This window comes from Lemur catta, chromosome 12 (assembly GCF_020740605.2).
Source record: "Lemur catta isolate mLemCat1 chromosome 12, mLemCat1.pri, whole genome shotgun sequence".
Lineage (NCBI taxonomy): Eukaryota > Metazoa > Chordata > Mammalia > Primates > Lemuridae > Lemur > Lemur catta.
Genome location: NC_059139.1, coordinates 54299714 through 54321178, shown reverse-complemented (window position 1 = coordinate 54321178; position 21465 = coordinate 54299714). Strand labels below are relative to the sequence as shown.

Sequence of the window (21465 nt, the reverse complement as noted above, 5' to 3'; positions counted from 1 at the left end):
GAAGCCTGGTTTATTTCATTATATCCTCAATGAGGGAAAAAAGTAATTTTTCCCCCTCGTCCATGTAATAACACATGCAAAGTTTTAAGTGAAGGGTCCGCTCAGTCTTAGCTCTTTAGTACTTTTAACTATTTCTGCCTGGTTGAAACAGCTCATTCTTACGCTCAGCACACAGGCACAGCTGTGGGTGCTGAGCATGCCGTGAGGACAGCGTCCAGAGCTTAGGGGCAAGCATCGCCTGAGCTAAGCCCATAACCCAGCGAGAGGGATGAAGGGAGGCATTTCAGCTTGTGCGAAACTGTAAGAGTTGTAAAACCAGTGAGTAGAGAGCTGACAGCGTTCCTTGGGGCACACAGGACAGCAATAATGGTGCAGTCTCTGGGGTCACATTGCCCAGACTCCCAGCTCCTCACGGTACATGCTGAGTACCTCGCCACTCACTCTAACACTCCATTTCCAGAACTGTAAAATGTGTTTAACAATGTGCTTACCTCAACCGAGTTGTTCTGAGAAATAACAATTCAGTGGGTGAAGCTTCAAGAACAGTGCCTAGCATATGACAGTAGTTCAGGAAATATTACTATGTAGTGTTAGCTCTCAAGGCGTAGAAAATAACATGCATGCCTTTCACTTAGTTTTATTCCCCCATTACCTAATACAGTAATTTTAACACATTTGGTGTTTAAGGAATAGCAGTTGGACACTTTGGTATTAGACTGTTGGTATTAGTATATCTGCACTTTTATCAAACTATTAGACTTTGACATTGGATAGAGTATCTTGCTCCCAAATAGTGGTTCAAGTATTACCAAAGCAGAACTGTAAAATTACATTCCTATCAGCTGCAGCATCATGGCAGCCAGCCTTGGTCGGCTGTGAAGAGACCATCAAGATGTGAGTTGCAGGTGAACTAAGAGAGCTAATTCAGGGGCAGGTCATAGCTGGTTGTGTAAAAATCCCTCGGATTTCCTAAATTTTATCAAAAACTGAAAATATATTCAGATAACCTACCTAAATATTCAGAGGAGACATGATTACAAAATGCAAATAAGTAGGGCTCAGATTCAGTCACTCATATGACCCTCTACTGTGCCTCAGTTGTCCTTCCCTGTGGGGGACTGGCACACAGACCCCTGGCACAGCCCTTTCCCTCGAGGGCCTCAGTGGGGTATGTGGCACCTAGTGTTATACACCTCATTGCTCAGACACCCAGAGATTGTGTCCCTGAAGTTTTCTTTTCTAGTTTTGTGCCCATAGTGAGATCCTTGTTGTGCTGCCAGGGTAGCAAAAATGATTTCCAGTCTGTTCTGTCTGGATCGCAATAACGCCAATGTGGGGTACTCAGAAGTGTTCGCTGATACATGCCTCTATTCCGATCACATCTCACTGCACATGTGGGACATACTTGGCTTTTTCAAAGATGGTGTGTGTTCATCTTTGCGTGTGTGTATCTCTGTATATGTGCGCCCACATGTGAGCCACGAGGCAGCGTTCATGATACCAGGGTGGTATTACAAATGAAGCATGGCAAATCATGTTCAAAAAAGTGCCATCTGACTGACTTCTCATAGGTAAGTCTTGAAAAAAAGTGTTTATGTTCATATATAATATGAGTCAAAGTTCTATCATAGTAGTTTTAAGTTACAGAGCCCGAATTTAAAAGGCAATAAAACCAACAGTTTCCTCATCAGAAAAAAAAAGTGCAACTCAAAGTAGGTACTGCTTTTGCTTAAAGGCAAATCCAGGCTTTGCCATTTACTAGATGTGTGACCTTCAGCAAGATAACTATCCGTATCTGGGGAAATGGAAATATTTGTCTCACATCGTTGTTATAAGGACTGCATGAGTCACTGCATGCAAAATGCTTAGCATAGTACTTGGCAAATAGTAGACACTCAATGAAAAGAAACCGTTGTCATTATTATTATTTATTGCCCCTTCATATACACACACTCAGGATGTTTGCATTTTAAAATTGGGTTGTTGATCAGTCAATACCTTAGCTTATGTAATGAACCCTTAGTGGGTTTTAAATACTATAGTTTTAAATACTATAGTATAGTTTTAAATACTATAGTATGGAACTAAAGGAGATATATATATATATATATGTATATATATATATATATATATATGCTGATATGTAATATATTTTAGGTAAAAATAAATGAACCTAGTGTGTGTGTATATGTATACAACATCCTATAAATTATACTACAGATGACCACACTAATGTGAAAATTAATCTATAAAATTCTCCACCATTGCTCATCCTGACATTCTAGGAAAGAAGGTCTCCTATGTTTAACTGTTGAAACTGATACTTTCTTTATATTCTGCTCTCTACAGCATCCCCTCCTTGTGAGTCCTGTGACAGCAGAGAATGCATTACACCTGTGGTGCTATTTGCCTATTGTTTTATGTTTGTGTACATAATTCTCCCAATGATATTCCACATTCTAAAAGATCATCTTTATTATATTTATTCACCAAAAAAACACAGTTCACTATAATCCTATGGACAAAGGTCATTGACTGCAAGAAAAAGAACATTAAAAAAAATTCCTTAGAGGAACAAGCAAGTGAACTTCTGAAAATAAGATTAGTAAATCAGGTAGAATTTTGAAGGTAACACTCCTAGTTTCCTGGACAAGCAAGCTGCACAATTTGCTTGCTGATCAACAATCTTCTTTCTGTGACAAAATAAAGAAAAAGGAAAGATTTAAAGCAAACAGGAAACACTGAAGCCACTGCCATCACAGCAGTGCAGATTTTTAGAGGGGAAAATGCAGAGACAAGTGTCAGTCCCAGAAGAGATTTGGGGAACTTCAGGGAGTAAGTGCCTTCGGCTCTGGAGGAGAGGCTTGCCTGCGAGGACCTCCAGGAACAGACTCCGAGCTCTTCAATAAGTGTTCCAGGGAGTCAGACTTTCCTGGAAAAAACAAATTAGTCTGAGAAGCCAGTACTGTGCAATTTCAGTTTTAAAAATAGCCAGTATTGTTAAGGCTGCTGTGTGCATGAGAGAAAAAGAAAGTCCTTGTTAATATTTGCTTCAGCTTCTATGTTAAAACAGAGGAGCTACACTGAAATTCATGCCAGGCAAATACTGCAAAGGTTGTAAGGTTTGTATCACTTAGAATTACTTTTGGTCCTTCCGATGACAAACTTTTGTGGGGGAGAGAGGTGGTGTTTCCTTTTGTCAAGTCGGTCTTTGTGTGAAGGACAGGAAAGTGATGGTTCTGCCTCTTTCACTTAGGACCAGAGCTGCGCCTCCCTGTCTATTTCAGCTCTTCATTTGCCTAATTGCCCTGTGAGGCCAGCAGGGACCTTCCCTGCAGCCCTTGCTTTGCTGACTGCTGAGACCCTACCTGGCACTCTAAGTTAGTGCGTCAGCATTTTAGGTTGAAATGAATGAAAAATCAATCAGGATGACTGCAGTGGTAGCATGCACAACTCTATCATAGTTTGTTCATAATTTTCAACTATTCACTATAGACCAAAGCAGTATTTAAGATGGTAAGTGAATCTGTAGCAAATGTGCTGCTTTGCTTAATCGGGCACTTTTTTTTTTTTGTCCTCTTTTCTATTTAGAACAAATTTAACCTGCTTAGGAAGCTACATGAAAAATGAGTGATGATGTCAAGTCTCATACAAATATTCTTTATTTGCCCTGGTTTTAGACTTAGTTCCTAATTAGACTAAGTGATAAATATTCATATATAGATATTTCACATTGCTATTTTATTAACTTATACTCCAAATTCAGAGGCTTAAAATTGTTTAAGAATCTATTTATGTTCTTGCCACATCTCTTTTTTACTTGCTGTAACTCTGTAAATTAAAACTAGAGTGTTTAAAATTTCCAGATTTACAATTCTGCAAAGATAGAGTTAAACACTATTTGGACTCTGGCTACATGAGAGTAACTGGAATTGTTCAAAGCTGCCGTCTTCAGCTCTCAAAGACAGCTACAGTAACTTTCTGAACAGACTGGGTTAAATATTTTTACAGACCCATTCTATGATGATAAGGCGGTAATAAGTTGTGCAGTGCAACACTCCAAAGGGTTCCAAATCTCACAAGCCTCTTTGTATGTGATGCTCTCGCAGTGGAGAAGATTCTTTGGGCTATAAAGATGAAGAGTCTACTTCTTCTGGTGCTGATTTCAATCTGCTGGGCTGATCACCATTCAGACAACCATACTCTGGACCATGACAGAGTTATTCACATCCAAGGTAAGGAAACATAGGTTCTCTTATGAAAGTCAAATTAATTTCAAGTTACTTAGAGTTGAGATGCTGGGTTAGTGTTTCTTAATTTCGGTTCTGCTGCACTGACTTTTTCTTTCTCTTTCTGCTAATTGGTGAACATGCTCCCTGGCTTTTGAATGCTAATGCATTGCAATAGAGTTAAGAATTGGGGACAATTAAAGTGGAATGGCTTAAGAATGTCCAACTGCTATGAGTTCTTACAATAGTTTTTTAGCTTTTTAGTGCAGTTGCCATCTTCACGTAAAATGGAGGGCATAAAGTTCATTTAAATGCAAGGAGGAGGGAAGAAATAGGAAGTAAAAGTTATGATGTAAGGTCATTCTATGAGAGTAACTGTTTAATCATTAAGAGAAACAATATAAATAAAATAAAAATCAAACAAGCTATGGTCTAGGAAAAAGTAGCTTACCCTATTATAGTCTCCTTCAGGAAAGCATTAGTTCCTATAGACCAATACATTGCCCGAGCACATTTCTGTTCAGCTCAGCTGAATCCTAAGCCTGAGAGCTGTAGCACGATTTGAGGCTGCAGTACAATGCAGCTATTTCCTCAGTCCCAGCTTCAGATGAGGGACATCCTGCATTAAGAAAGCTAAGAGACTTATGCAATATGAAAAGACATTTCTAAAGGAGCTATAACCTCTCCCTTGCCCTTGTATGCTGAATAATTAAAATAAGAATTACAGAACTTAATAGTTTAAACATATGATGATATTAATTTTAGATAAACTCAAGTGGGAAACCAGAGGCATTATAAGTTTGCTAAGAGACATAAAACACCAAGTTATATCTTCAAGGTCAAAAGTGTAGTCTCAAAAAACTGCATTCACCGTTGGAAAGTATGACTTGTGAAGGTCAAGTGATAGTATACTATTTTCCTGTATGCGTTATGACTACCAAAATAGAATTCTGAATTTGTCTATGTCTAGCTATATTTTGACACATCTCTTTCAATTTTGTTTGCTTCCAACAGCTTTATTTTTTTCACTGCTGAGCCGTGAAAAGAAATTGTATAATCATAAATTTTTCCTCTGCAAGCTGCTGACTCAGCTGTTTCCCTAATGTATATACTAGAACCAAAGCAATTTCCCAAAGACTCTAAGATATTTGCACATAGCGGTTTCTAATGAGGAATAACATCCTCTTAACTTATAGACACAGAATTCAGTTCAGCCAAAATGGTAACACCAAGTCATTACTAACAATAGCAGTTTTAAATCCAATGTAAAATCAACTTTAGTAGTGTTTTCAAGTTCCTAGTAGACAGATACACGTTATATTATAAATTATGTACAAACCATTTAATTTAAATTGCACCCAGGTATGAAATTATTAGTATGAAATATTTTTAAAATATACTCCTATTTAAAAAATTACTCCTGTCAGGCTCAAGTTATCTCAGCAAGGAAAACTTCTGCTGCTCTCCTCTCCCATTCCTGTGTCTTCTGTGGAAATTTAGTGCAAAGGGATTTCTGACCCAAGATATCAGAACTATTCAGGTTATTTGCATACACTGTCCAGTTTTTTTTTAAGTGCCTTGATAGTCCACTTTATTTTAATTGTAAATTCATATTCTTAGAAAGTGTAGGCTTGCCTTGAAGAGTTGCTAAAGAGCTTTCAAGTAATAGAACTGCAAGGCCGTATTTGGCTTGTGGAAATTAATACTGAGACATGATTTGGGTCATAGGATTATGATGTTATGCCCATAAGCGAAGATTTATTTTAAAATCATTCCAAATACCTGTTCTCATTACTTTTTCCCAATATTTTTTTTCCTTCCTGATAGCATTCAGATTGAATTTTCAAATTCCATAGTCCTTCAAAGAAACGGCTTCCAAGTGGCCTGCCATAATTCCAGCTGAATTTTACAATATACAAATAAACCATACAGCCCAGTAGAGAATAAATAAAGCACATTACTCACTTGCTTCATTACTTACTTGAAATATTACATATTTTCTCATGTTTAAAACTTTTATTTATCAAACATGGCCCAGAGGAATTTAAGGGAGCTAAAGCTTTCTCAAAATTTTATAAGAATTTGCAGTCAAATAATTAAATTAGCAATCTCAATCTCAAGTTCTTAGATTGCACTGATAAGCTGTATGAGCTTCTGTCAGTAACAGAAAATTGTTCAAAGTTCATATTACCATAAGAACACCTTATCTCTCCCATTTTTCATTAAATTTCTATTTTTGTGCTCTAAGTTCTTCAGGCCTAAATAGTAGTGGGAGAATAGTGAACCTCATCCTCAAATTCTCCTTGGCTGCCTTACTACAGATGTTCAACATTTTGATAATACATTCTTGAGTCTCATACATAAGAATTACCTAATTATTTTTCTGAAGTGTTCCTCTCAGTTTTGTTGTGGGAAATTTTATAGAGATATAGGCACAAAAATGTTTAATCTGGATTTTAAAAAGAAGAAAAAGGCAGATGGCCAGTAAAGAAAATGGCAAGCCTAGACCCCTATGCAAAAAGTTTCTAGTGAAAAGCCTTTTTCTGATGATGAAAATGAAAACTCCCCCAGCTTCCCATGGAGAAAGATACAGCTTTAGATAAAATTTCACAGGTATTAGTTGATTTCCTTTAATTTTGTGCTGAATTAATTTGGTTGCACTAGAAAGCAAACTTTACTTGTCCACAAAGTCTACTAAAATATGCAGTAAAATTATTAGCTGGTGTATCATATACTGTCCTCAATATAGGGGAGAGTAATTTTATCAAATACTTCTGCAGAAAGAGAGGCTGCTGTTAATACCATCTCTATAATAATTTCAACTAATGGGTTATATTCCTCAGGTCGTGATGTACCTAGCCAAACAACTTTTAAATCCTTTGAAACTTGAGACCATTAGGAAGAGTTTTATATGGAGCACCAAATCATACAAAAGAGCAATATTTAAAATATTTAGATCAGGTCCAAAAACTCTTCAAACAGACTTTCAAATACCAGTGCAATCTCAGAGACAATAAATGTACCTTTTAAAATGCAACTTTTAAGAAGACATTACAGATAGCAAAGAACATTTTATGACCGTTTTCCAATTAACCCGTTTGCCCATAATGTGAAAAGCAAAACGGTTATATTGAACATGTATCTGCTCAACCTTATCAAGGTCACAGAGTCAGCGCTTCCTGCATCTGGTGTTCAAGTGCAAGTCTTCACATGACAAGTTTGAGTCTTTCCCGTAACACAACATCTAGCTTTGATCTTGGAAAATTTACTTCATCTCACTAAGTCTCAGTTATCCCATCTGTAAAATTTGGCCTAAATCTGTTTATTTGACAGAGCTTTGTAAGAATTAAATGAGATAATATATGAAAATCTCTTAGTACAGTGGCTGGCACACAATAAGCTCCCAATAGTTATCCTGATAGTTGTTATCATTCTATTTATTAATTCCTCACTGTTATGGGAAGCTGATTTTGAAACAGAAAAGGGACCATAAATACTGGTAGAAAAATTTTATGCTTTTCAAAGTGCATTTGTTAACAGAACGATATTGCTATCTCGGTTCTAATGAAGTACACATTTTATGAGTTGCCTTCTTTGCCTTCCTTAATTTCGCAATTTAAAACTTCCCCACTAGTATTAAACATTATCTGCTCACTTTTACTTTCCTTGTAGAAACTGAAGCTTTCCAAACTTAAATAATATTTTACCTTAATATCCTTACTATGTGAACACAGGTAAACTACTTTAAATTTTTGTAAAGAATAGTATCAGGAAATCTCAGAAACAAAAATTGTTCCTTTCTATTTAATAAGTAAAAGTTGTTGTCACGTTTCTCAAAAGACAAAATAATTAGATTGTTTTAAAGAATGAATTACCAGAAGTTCATCTCTGTAAGTAGAAAAAATAATGTATAAATAATGTATATCCAGAACCTCTGGCAGAAATGGACACTCCTCACTCAGCCTCATTGGTTCCTCCTCCCTACGTTTGTCCTGAACACCACCTTCCCTTCTTCAAAGCTGGGTTCTTCTTTCACATACCTTTAGCATTGGCTCTCTCCCTTATCAGACTGTCTGTCAACTTTGAAACTCTAACTATATAGTAGTGGCTGGCACATAGTAGGTGCTTAATGTATGTTTGTTGAATAAGTGAGTGAACAAATGAATGAGTATAATGAGATACTTCCAAATTACAACCATAATAATGAACATTTCTTAAATGTGGTGACATTGCTGGCATTTAGCAGCACATGATACATTGTGTGGGATTAATGAACATGAACTAGAGGACTGTTTTCATTCTGTGATGTTGGCATAAGCTAAATCATAGCTCACAGAGTTTAAAAACTTACAAGGACATTAGTATAGATCGTCTAGACCAATCTCCAAATGTACAAATGAGGAAATCAAGACCCATAGCATTAACATTGCTCATCCCAGGTTACCTGGCTGATGGGGGGCAGTTCTCTTGGCCAATCTCCTTCCCTTCATCAAATCTGGGCTCATTTTTCACTTTTTTAATGAAGTCATCTAGACTACTGCACTCTTCTCCTCTCTGGCACTCTAATCTCTCTCCTCCTTCTTTTCCATTTCTCTGTAACACTGGCTTTATCTCTGCTTATTTTGAGGTAATTGTTTGTCATCCATTTCTGCCACAAGCATATACAACAGCTCCACCAGGGCAAGAATCCTTGTCTCATGCATCCAAGTCACCCAAACCAGCACTTGGCTCATAGTAAGTGATCAATACATGTTTATTGAATCAATCCAAAACCAAAATCCAGTTGTTTTTCCTAATCAAGTTCTGGTCCAGTCTTTCTAAATCTCAGGGAAATTTTTTTCAATTTATATAATGAGAAGAAGCAGATGAGCAAGAGGATTGTGAGTCTGGGTGGCAAAGTTAGGTTGGTTGTGTGCAGGGCTCCCACGCTGCATGCAGCATTTTACACTCCATGAGAAGCCACCCGAGGCAGGATGCAGCGGTCTTCCTCATGTGCATGTGCAGCTTTGAAGAGTATTGGATTTACATTTGGCCAGTGCAGTGCTATCCTGTTGCTTATGCAATAACTGCAGAGTCGGGATCTGGTGGTGCAGACTGGATCAAAACGAGTTGGGTATATTTAATAATGTATGATCACAGACCATCCGCAGAGCCAAATTTTAATGGGAGAACTAGCCAAGTGTTATTCTAGCTTAATTTTTTCTCTTCCACCTAAAACTCATTAGAACTCTCTGAGTCTGTAACAAAAGTTAAATTAATTCACTTTTGTCTTTTTGAGGCAGAGTATGTTATTTGCAGTCACAAATGAAAAATCTATAAAAACAAAGAAAAATATCCAAAAATATTGTCTAAATTAAATTGAGGTAAATATATATATTGTTAACAATTATACCTGGAGATTAATAGCTATGAAATATCAAAAAATTTCATCAAGGAATTACAAAAATTATCATACCATCAGTATTAGATGGCTAATTCTATAATTTCTAATCAGTTTACTGTAGGGCATAAAGCCAAAAATGATAGTAAAAACCTACTACATTAAACACAGGCTTGCCATTTCATCAAACTAATAATATGACCATATTAATATAATAAATGAGCCCCAAAGAAAAGAACAAAAGTATATACATAGGCATATACATAGATAAAAATACTCATGTACTACACATATACATATATACACAATAGAAGACTCATTTATTGAACAAATATGTTGAGCACCACCTATATACAGACATTGGGAATACAAAATGATGAACAAAGCACATGGTCCCTAGCTTCATCAAGCTTAGAGTCTAGTGAGAAACACAGCCATTATTATGAATATAGAGCTATTGATTATGATAATAGAAATATATATTTTCTTGCCAACTTTGCTTCTGTTAATGTGTATAATTGCTAGCCCATGTCCTAGTCTTCTTTGCATTTGTGTATGCTTTTGTGTATCCATTTTGTGTATCCTAAGAAAATGTACTTATTCAGCATTTTTTTTGAACATTGTCATCCTTTGTGTAAAACATTGAGTTATTCTCTATGGAAAGAGACCATCTCCTGAGTGAACTTACTAATAATACCATCAGGGCAACAAACACAAAAGAAAGAATAAAATAAGTGTTAAATAAAGGTGAAAATATATATTAAAAACAGTAACTAGTAACCAAACAAAAGGATCTTACTATTTAGAAATTTCTACCATACTATTAAACTTTTTATTACTTAGTAAAGTTAAATACATCTTGAGAATATTTTTAAACTTGATATTAAATGATCTGGAATGCTGAACTCTATGTTATTCTGTAAATTATCATTAAAAAATACAGTGTTATAATATTTCAGGTATAAAAGCCTATATTTAATAATCTTTTTAAGTAGCAAGAAATTCACACTGTATCGCCATTGATTTCTCTGTTCCACTCTTGGTACTGAAATCCTAAAACTATGTGCAAAGCCAGTGATTATTTAGAAACTCTCCAAATATTAGGAAAAACCCTTTGGTTGCAGCTATGCAAGAACCAATGCTGACTCAGCTAAAGCACTGACCTACAGCTTAATGGCATAATGTTGAAGTCCTTTCAAAATGTTGGTTCTCTGATTTTTTCCAAAGATCAAGAAAGAATAGGCCGGGCGTGGTGGCTCACGCCTGTAATCCTAGCACTCTGGGAGGCCGAGGCGGGCGGATCGCTGGAGCTCAGGAGTTCGAGACCAGCCTGAGCAAGAGCGAGACCCCGTCTCTACTAAAAATAGAAAGAAATTATCTGGCCAACTAAAAATATATAGAGAAAAAATTAGCCAGGCATGGTGGCGCATGCCTTAGTCCCAGCTACTCGGGAGGCTGAGGCAGTAGGATCGCTTAAGCCCAGGAGTTTGAGGTTGCTGTGAGCTAGGCTGACGCCACGGCACTCACTCTAGCCTGGGCAACAGAGTGAGACTCTGTCTCAAAAAAAAAAAAAAAGAAAGAGTAGATTTAGATTTCTTTATTGGTTCAGCACTTTATTTTAAATGTAAAGTGAAAAGTTACCATTTTATGGGAATCTTTTGGAATACAAAATCTATTAAAATGCTAAGAAATTAAAATATTGTATCAAGAGGTTATTAAAATAATAGTATCTAGGGAAAAATGAAATATTTGTTATAAGAATATTCTTATTTCAAAATGAAGATATTGAAAACATAAGAAATCTAATAGTTCTATAAAAATACTTCAGAAATATTTTGTGCACTTTGTATTGCCACAATGTGATAGCACTACATGTATCTGCCCTCAAGAATGATTACTAAGCAGTCAGTACAAATGGTGCCATTTTAAGTTTAGTTTAATTAAACATGTTTGTTACTTGACTTCACTGTTAAGCCAGTGATGAATCTCCACATGTCTAAGCTCTGAGTAGCATGTTTGTACATGTTCAAGGATTGTGCTATGGGGTGTGTTGAACAGAATAAATTAAATAAGAATTCTCCATACCTTTTCCAAACGCTGTCCATTCAAAAGGGAAACAGACATTATGGATTAAAACACACACACACACACACACACACACACATACACATAATCCATCTTGTTTAAAACTGACAAAGTATGTTAGAACAAGAAGCAATTTCTTATAGTCAAGTGTGTAGATTAGGTGAAGGGGTTGGGGAAAAAAGCAGAGTCCTATCTTGTTTCTATAAAGTAATTGAAAGTTTAAAATAAAAACACCACTGAAAACACCCTTGAAATAAGGAGATTTCCACTTCTAGATGATTCTATTTGTAACGGTGCTTGCTTTGCCTGCGTGCTTTGGCTTGTTCCTGACAGCATTGGAAATTATGTTTTTCTATTCTGCTCAGAGTTACTGAAGGGTAAAAAAAAGAGCAGGTAAAAGGAAAGAAATGTAAGTTGAAGGTATGTGTGTGTTACCTTATAAATTATAATATATAGGGCATAAATTTATTCTCTTGTTACATGACTATATCTGTTCAGAATGATTTCATGATCATCTATGACTAATGTTGCTAGCAAAAAATAATGAACACTTTCATAGTAGGCTTTTTGTTCCTGTTTTTTGCTTTCTTTGGCATAGAGAAGTAAATTGTAAAGGTTTAAATTTTCAAGTTTTCTTCCCCAGTATTGCATGGGTTATGAACAATCACTTCTTACTTTCTCTTGAAAAGTGTCATAAATTATGTGGACAGGTTTTAAATCTCTAAGAATCTGGTATGATTATTTTTACACCTTCTCTTTGCTTTGTCTTTTATCACACAGTCATTAACAAAGGGCCTTAATTAGCTTCAAGTACCAAAGAGCTGATTAGATAGTTAATGCTTCATTTAGATGTTTCCATGTAAACAGAATACCTTGTTTTAAAAGATGCATAACGGTTTTTTATAGACTACCCACAGTATATTGAAATCAAAGTGTGCTCCAAAATTAAGGTTCTTGAACTTCAGCCTTTTCTTTTACAACTAATTATGTGGCCCACATATATAATTGGATAAATAAATGAAAACAAATGCATATATAAATAATAAATATGAAGTGTTTTTAAGAGAAACAAGGATGTGAGAGAGAGCACCCAGGGGCAGGGGGATGAACTCCATTGAGGGAGAGCAAGGGAAGGGCTCCTTAAGCAGGAAGATCAAGCTGAGACCTGGATAATGAGCAGAGACAGTCACATCAAAAACCAGAGGCAAAACATTCCAAGTAGATAGTGTGAAAAATACAAACTCTCTGATATGGGAATAAGTATGATGCTTTCCAACCAGAAAGAAGCCCAACGATCTGCAGCCTGGCAGTGGAGAGGGTGTGGTTTAAGATGGGATTGGAAGACTAGGCAGGAGCCAGACTTTTTACGCAGTTCAGAGTATGGGGTTCAGATTTTATTCTAAAATTATTTGAAAATGGTTAAAAGGTTTGAACAAGGGGTAAAAAAATATGATTTAGATTTATAAAACACCATGTGAATAATGGATTATGGTGGACCAAGAGGAAAAGCAAGGCTATCCCTTAGGAGGGTCTTGGGGTAGTTCAGGTAAGAAATCATGGTGGTGTGGACCAGGGTGGTAGCAGTGGAGGTGGATGGGACTACATCAATTTGGAAAAAAAAAAAAAGTAGAGTTAGAAATGGAAGCATTTACTGATAGATTGGATATAGAAACTAAGGGAAATGCGCACACCCAACCTAGCTCCTAGATTTTGGCATGAACCAAAGGATGGTGGATAGATGCATAAACTAAATCGAAGAAGACTGGGAAAACAGGTTTGGCCAAGGGATGGGGGACTCAGGTTACATATTTGACATTCAGCATGGAACCAACAGGTATATCTTAATAGATTTACTAGTTTGGTGCTCAGGAAAAAGTATAATGTGAAAACATTTTGGAATCATTAGCACATACGTGGTATTTTATGGGACTACATGAGTTCACCTGGGGAGGGGGATGTGCAGAAAGAGGGAAGGACATGGCCCTGGTCTAAATTTTGAAGTCCCTCAGCACCAACAGGTGGGATAAAGGAGGGTGCAAAGCCACGTAGTTGCTTTCCAGAGTCTCAATCCTGATCACTAATGTGTGTAAACATTTTTTCCCCATATGTTTCTGAAAACATTTAAATTAGTTGCAAGCATTTAGAGGTAGGAGGTTTTTGTATTAAAATTTGCATTTCTAGCCTCTGTTGAAAAACCTAAAGACCTGCTGTTTTTCAGCCTGGAATCTCATAGAACAACATCAGTGGGAACCTGTATCTGCTGCCCCTTCTGAATGAGGGATGTGCTCCCTGCCACAGGGACAGTCCTTTCCACCGTCTCCTATTCTCATGCCCATGGGGCTCTCTTCACTTCCCTCACCCTCGCCCAGCTGGGCATTTGGGTTTCACTTACCTTTTGTTTTGTTTCAGCATAAACTTAATACCTGACTCATATAGGCCATTGATTCGTGACGGTTTATTAATTAAAGAATGAAATGTCCCTTTTTATTCCTTGTTGCCTCTAGGATTAACTCTGTGACAGTATTATCTTCATGTCTTTTATACTAAGTGAAGACATTAGCCTTATCAATGTACAAAACCAACACTGTCCTTTCTGCAAATTACGAATTACTTGACCTCACACTTCACCACAAAGTGGAAGTGGTCTGAGCGGACACAAGTAGATTTGAGCTCTACTGCTGTACCACATCAAGGCACATTTCCAATAATTAAGGAGTGAGGATAATTACAGCTGAATGAAGAAGAATGACTCATGCTAATGCTTTGGTTTCTCTGTGTCCTTTGAAACAAGCCTCTATTATAGTTAAAATCCTGGAAAGTATGTTTATATTAAGAGTGTCATTCAACATATTAGTAAAATGTTCATATTTTATTTTTTGTGTGTTCCTTAATCTTTCCATAACTAAGATAACCTTTGATTTTTTTCTAAGTCTAAAATAATAAGAATTAAATGCTAGCTCTTTTTTCATAAATCTTTGATAACACAGATAAATTTGGATTCTGAAAAGTATTAACCAGAACAGACAACTCTAAGTTGACAAAGATACTGAGATTTGTTCTACTTCTAGAATAAGCTACCTCAGAAATAACAATGGCAATAATAGTAATGAATCAATATTAACATTTAAAATCATTTACTATGTGTATTTTTCATAATAAAAAGGGCATTACCTGGGTCATTTCATTGAGTCCCCACTGCAACACTGTACAAAGATGGTCAACCTCACTGAAGCTGAGAGAGCTTGAGTAGCTTGCCCCACATCACATTGTTCAGTGTAAGGCTGGGATTAAACTCAGGCAGGCTGGTTCTTGTGCTCCAAACCCATGCACATACCACACAGCTCCATGGAAACCTCTTTAGGATACTCAAAAGGAGTGAGCAATAGGTAAAAATCGTCCCCATTTTATTCCATTAAATTTATATAACTATGTTCCAAAAGAAATCAAAGCGCTATGAAAAAGAACTTTCATCTTGGGCTTCAGAAGAACTTTTCTCACAGGCCACCATGGTGATTCTTAAGAGGAGTAAGAGGAGCAAAGTAGGGGTGGCAGCTGCAAATATACACAATCCACACCTACCCCAAATAAAGACTGTCTGAACCCCCCAAGGAAATGAGGAGGGGGCAGAGAGAAATTGGATGATGACACAGATAGATACAGATACAGAGATAGAGATAGATATAGATAGATAGACATAGATTTAGACTTAGATATAAAGATAGAGGTAGGTTTTTTTTTTTTAGGCTTCTAAGGTGGTGGTGCTGAAATGCAGTCCTGTCTTGTTAAGAATCACTGGATTAGGAGAATCATCAAGAGTTGATGAGATGTGAATTTCTCAAGAATCAATGCTTTCTGGGAACTGTCTTCTGAAAGAGTACAGTAAAGAAGACAGGGTGGAAGAGAGAAGGTGTTTGGCATACCTGGTACACTTTGGACCTTCAGTAAATGTTAGTAAGAGTCAACATTAGCTGGGCACTGTCTGTAGGTCAGGCACTAGGCTAAATTCTCAACGAATATTATCTCATTTAACCCTCACAAGAACCCTGGGATGAGGGTGGCTAAACTCCATTTTACTGATGAGAAAACTGAGGCACAGGAAGGTTCAGTGACACAACCCAGGAGGCATAGTCCATATGCTTAACCACTACCCTATAACTGTTTAGAAAAGAAATGAAATAATTAATGTGGAAAGGCAAAGGGCCGCAAGAGAACTTAGTCAGCAGAACAGAGCTAAACATCCCCCTCACAGTGTACTTCTTCCTACTAGCGAAAGATAAAGAGAACTAAGAAGAAACAATATTGATCAGGATCATAGCAGTTTCAGGTATACAGCTCAGAACAGTGACTTTTAAACTGTGTTCAGCAGACACCTGGAGCCCCTTGGGGCCTCCTGGCATCGTTGTAAGCAGAGGGGCTCAGCTTTAGCAGATTTGTGTGGCAAAGGTTTGTCTAGATATCATCGGGTGCGGGGAGGAGGAATCCCACCATCCCTGAAAAATTTTCTAAAAATATTTCCATAGATAAACTTCCAGACTCCACAATAGTGATAGAATTGATCCTCATTTTTCACTGTGAAACTTGGATATGACAATAACATGGTTCCCATTAGTGATCAGCATTTCCCAAAACAATACTATATTTTGGTCCTGGGCAGTTTCCCACCACAGAATCAATTTAGCTCTAAAAAAGGGAAAAAAGATGCCCTGGTGAATACCTAAGAGGATGCTTCATAGCACATCACATCAGATCATGCAGATCTCAGCAGGAAGGACACATGCCATTTGAATAAATGGTAAAAACACGATTCTAGGCAATTTGGTTTAGCTGTGGATTGATAGAAAAGGGGAAGGCACAAAGATTAAACAGGGGTTGAGAGCAGGTAGCCCCCGGCAGGGGTGGGAGGTGGGCTGGATGGAAGGAGTACGACCTTGTAGCCTGGGAGACCGACAGGAAAGGTCAAAAACAGCACTGATCACTTTAAATCAGAATGGTCTTCACTTACCCTATTTCCAGAACTGGGTTTTTCCTTTGCAGTTCAAAATCAGTATCTTTAGCAGCAGTATCTTTAAGGAATAGGGAAAATGAGATAAAATTTTCATGTTTGAAATACAAGTTTAAAGATAACATTTTTATTAAGAGCAATAGGTCTACTGAGAAAATTGAATCTTTCATTTACAACAATATATTACAATAGTGGCTACCAGCTTCTGTGTATATTTCCAGAGAGACTCTAGACAAAGTGGGGTTTTTTTGTTTATTTGTTGATTGAATCCTATTTACTTTTTAAATTTATTTTTAAACCATTTTTATTTAGTATGTGCAGAGGTGACACATTCGCATGATTCAAAATTTTTTAAATATGGATGAGTACACAGTGAAACTTGTCCCAGGTATTTCCTGACCTCAGCTCTTGACAGGCTACTAAGCTGATCAGTTTCTTGTGAATCCTTTCAGGTATAGTTTATGCAAAGCTACACAAACTTTAGAATTCTCACAAATGGTAAGAAGCACACATACACTTACTCATCTTCGGGTCAAAATTTGAACTACAGATGAAAAAATTCAAGATGATTTCAAACTCACATCGAGTAGGCGAGGGCACAGAGCAAAAGTGAGATCATTTTGCTACTGCGCCCCGTCGGGAATGTCCTTCTAGAGGTTCAAGATTCTTTGCATGCAAGAATAGCTGGGGAAGCAAGCCAAAGTTTTGTCTGTGACAAATTCAAAGTAGTAAGCCCTCTGAAAGGACAGTAAAGGCTGAATGGGGACAGAGAGGGTCAGCAGGGATTGTGGAGGCGGGGGCACCTTTAAAGGTTTCTGATGCCATCTGACTAGACACATCAGAATCGTGACAAAGGATGGACTCTTCTGCCTCCAGGTGAGCAGTTTCGGGGAAAAGTTAGATTTATTCCAGTCTAAAGGAAACAAAATAATTATAAACGGTTAAAGGTAAGGTACTCCTTAATTTTTTTCCTAACTTATGTGTCCTACTCAAATGTAATGTGTAAGGTACGATGAGAGACAGATATCTAAATTACATATTCTACTTAAATACTGTGTCTTTAATGTGTATAACTATTTTTAGAAAGTGTTTTCAATTTAGATCTGTAATATAGTTTGGTGTAAAGCAAGCTCAGGAATCTACGTCTACTGTTATAGCTAAGCACAGGCTGTATGTAGCACTAGTATATTTCAGTAACAGACGCTTATTGCATGCCAGGCACTATGTTGATGCTGGGGAAACAATGTGAACAATACATAGCGATTGTTTTCAATACACTATGGTAAGTACAGTGATAAGGATACAAATCCATCCTGGTTGCTCATCCTCCTGCAGGCTTTGGCTAGCCTAAGGGAAATAACAGCTTTCAAAGTGTTAGTCTTACACATCCAAATCTACCAAAGTGTTAACAAATGTCATGAAATAAGGAAGTATTTTTAAAACTTCGTGTGTTTTTTTTTTTCACATGACTCATTGTGGAGCTGACAATTGAGTCTGTCTATCAGTTTGGGATGTCAGAGAGAAATTAGCTTTCTGTTTGGGGTGATGAAAAAGTTTGAGAAAGAGATAGTGGTAATGACTGTACATCTTGGTGAGAGTAATTAATGACCCTGAATTGTACATTTAAATGTGGCTAAAATGGCAAATTTTTAAATATATATTTTACCACAATAAAAGAAAATTGAATGGTGGTAGTAGAGTTTTTTCTTGGAGGGATGTATTTTCAATATCCTTACTTAGCACCTTATTTTGCCATCTTAAACAGATTCCCTGGTTGTTTTTTCTTTCGTTTGGTATAGAAAATCCAAAAGTCTGGAACATGCTTCCTCTATACACCTGTGAAGAAGGTAGCCAACATGAAGACTAGCTGTCTTGCACAATCCACAATTCAGTTTAAAAAGACATACTTTGCTTCATAGCACCTTCTCCTTTTTCCTGTCACTTAGATTTCTTTGGGTGTTAACTGCCAAGAAAAAAAAAATCAACACTTTCAATAGAACTGAGAACAATAGGCGGTGGTTCAGTACCATATTTGTAAATTGTTTTTCTGCAATTGTTTTTGTCCTACTGTTTAAAAGACTTCATCTAAATTTCATAGCAGCTACAAAGATCAGTTGTTTGTTCACACCATTGCTTTCATTACTTGGTAAAACCAAATGATGTCCCCTGGATTTCACAGCAGAATTTGTAAAATAATAATGAGGCCCCAGTGGTTTCTCAAGTCCCCATTAGTGTTCTCACCAGGCCCTGCTGTTTCCCCTGGAGACAACTCTGAGCTTTGAAGGGCATCAGGTCTTTCAAGTCACTGACGTTGACCCTCACTAATAGATATGGGAAATTTTTGCACTTATAAATTACACTCTTAAAAATTCAGTCCCCCACTGGACATCTTCGATTTCCCTAGTTAGCCATATATTTTCAACATGCAGGCTTATTTAAGGACACAATCACTAAGGTCTTCAATGGTATATTCAATTGTTTATTTGCACCTTTTCACATTAAAAGGAAAAGTAAAAATGAACACTTGTATGCTGCTTAGTTTTATTTATTCTTTTATATTTTTTAAAAAGGAAAACAAGCTATACTTATCCTAATGATCAAGGTTTATTTTTAGCTTTTGCATTTTAATTGCTATGCAATTGCCCTGTCAGTCAAACAATTTTAATTTAAGCATTAATTTCAAACTGATCCAGAATTTTAAATGCAATGATCAGATTCAAGACTCTCCAGGCGAGAGTGTACAAAAGTTTGTAATCGGAGTTCATGGTTCCCTTTTCTGCTGTCTTTCTTTTTCTTTCCCCTGTCCAACTTGGTGTGTTTCCTGGCTGACGCCTGTGATGACAACCTGTGACACAGAGCCTGGTAAGAATCTGAAGCTCAGTGTTCTCATGAGGTAGGCTTGTCAGAGTCCAACCTAAGGTAGAGCCTGCAATGGAGGCCAGAGCTCCCGACTTACTGGAGTGCTAATTTCTCCACATCGTACCTGGTCCGCAACAGGCTACTCTCTTGGGCAATGCCCGGTGCTATGTAATCTGCTGTGTAGAGCTTCTAAAAATGAGCAAACACACAATAACCATTGTTCTCAAGGCCCTGTTGGGGGTTTAGGTTAATGAACATTAATGTGTTATGCATCTTTCCTAGGGTTCTTCAAATTTCATCCAGGGACTTCTGGCATCTATCACCTCAACATCCCCTCTGCCTCCCATAAGAAATAAAAATGGTAGAATTTTATACATTCTGGAAGGCTTGTTAGAAAAATTATTTTTGTGAAATCAGTGGATTTTGGTATCTGCTGATTTTTCAATATTATATCATATAAGTCATCCTCTACTCAACAATGCTGGAGTAAAACAAAAACAAAATCTGAAGTCTACATTTCTAAAGTCTACAAGACAGTTTACAGTTAACTGCAGAAAAAAAAATTAGAAGTCTCAGTCCCTCATACAAGAGTTTTGATCTTTGCTTTAAATTTTTTAGTTTATATGAAATTTATGTAACATTTAGACCTTGTATTCATCCTGGAACAGCTTATAATCATGCTAAACTGCACACATTTCCAAGTCTCCTATATAACACAGGTGGCATTTTGTGTATTTATTTTTCACTCCACGTGGTTCCAAACTTTATAAATGCGTGCCTGTAATCCTAGCACTTTGGGATGCCAAGGCGGGAGGATTGCTTGAGGCCAGAAGTTTGAGACCAGCCTGAGCAAGGGCAAGAAATTAGCTGCTCTGTGGTGGTGTGCACCTGTAGGCTCAGGTACCCAGGAGGCTGAGGCAGGAGGATGGCCTGAGCCCAGGACTTTGAGGTTGCAGTGAGCTATGAGACGCTGTTGCACTCTAGCCCAGGTGACAGAGAGAAACCCTGTCTCAAAAAAAAAAAAAAACTTCATAAGTAAGTGAAACTATGGAAGATTAATATATGCCAAGATTTTGCTCAATATTGAACAGAAATATGTGTAAAATCGATGCAGAAGGAACAGTTAGCTGTTAGTGCACACTTAGTATTAGTCAACCATCGTTCTAAGTGATTTATGTGTATCAGGTTAATTTTATATGGTAGGTATTACTATGCCTAATTGATATATAAGGATATTGGGGCTTAGAGGTTGAACAACTTGCCCAAGCCTACAGAGCTATTAAATTGAGGAGGTAAGGTTGGACCAAAGTCTGTATTACCTTAAAGTCCTTATTCCTAACTACTATGGTATCTTCTATCCCCATGCATTGGGGCATTAATTTTGACTTTAAACTAAATAACTTGAAAAAATCATGAAACTGAGCCCCTCTTGTGGCTATGTGTCATATCTAAACTCATGTCCCAGCATGAGAAGACCCAGCTCACAGGTTTCTCCCCAGAAAATACCAGGTAGGAAATGTTCCCTATGGCTCTCAGGCATTACTGAGCAAACTTAGTCAACAGCACCTTATTCTCCTCTCAGAAAGAAGACACTAGAGATATTTAGGTAGAATTTGGGTGCAGTCATTGGGGATATTTCAGGGGAAAAACTATATATAGGGTAGATTTGGATAGATTTATCTTTTATCTCTTGAGACTCTATGGTCCTAAATAAGAAGATAAAGAGTGGAATATAAAGAAAATGCTTAATGAGCTGGGTTTGTGATTCATTTTAATTAAATACTAAATGGAACCATTATCCTCTCCTTTCATTAACTATTCAAAGCAGAAGCATTGATGGCTTTGTTAAACTTCACAGTTTTTTGAGGATTGGGGATCATTTATAAATGATATGCTCCTTTTAAAATATT

General features: G+C 37.0%; 1 protein-coding gene across 1 annotated transcript in view; it reads left to right on the top strand.

Moving 5' to 3' along the window:
* HAPLN1 (hyaluronan and proteoglycan link protein 1) overlaps nt 1-21465 on the top strand; it is a 72054-nt gene that overhangs the window by 38321 nt on the left and 12268 nt on the right. The window contains exon 2 of the mRNA XM_045565945.1: nt 4110-4235. Within this exon, the coding sequence (XP_045421901.1) occupies nt 4136-4235 (100 nt within the window). The 5' untranslated portion in view covers nt 4110-4135. The remainder of the gene's footprint in view (nt 1-4109; nt 4236-21465) is intronic.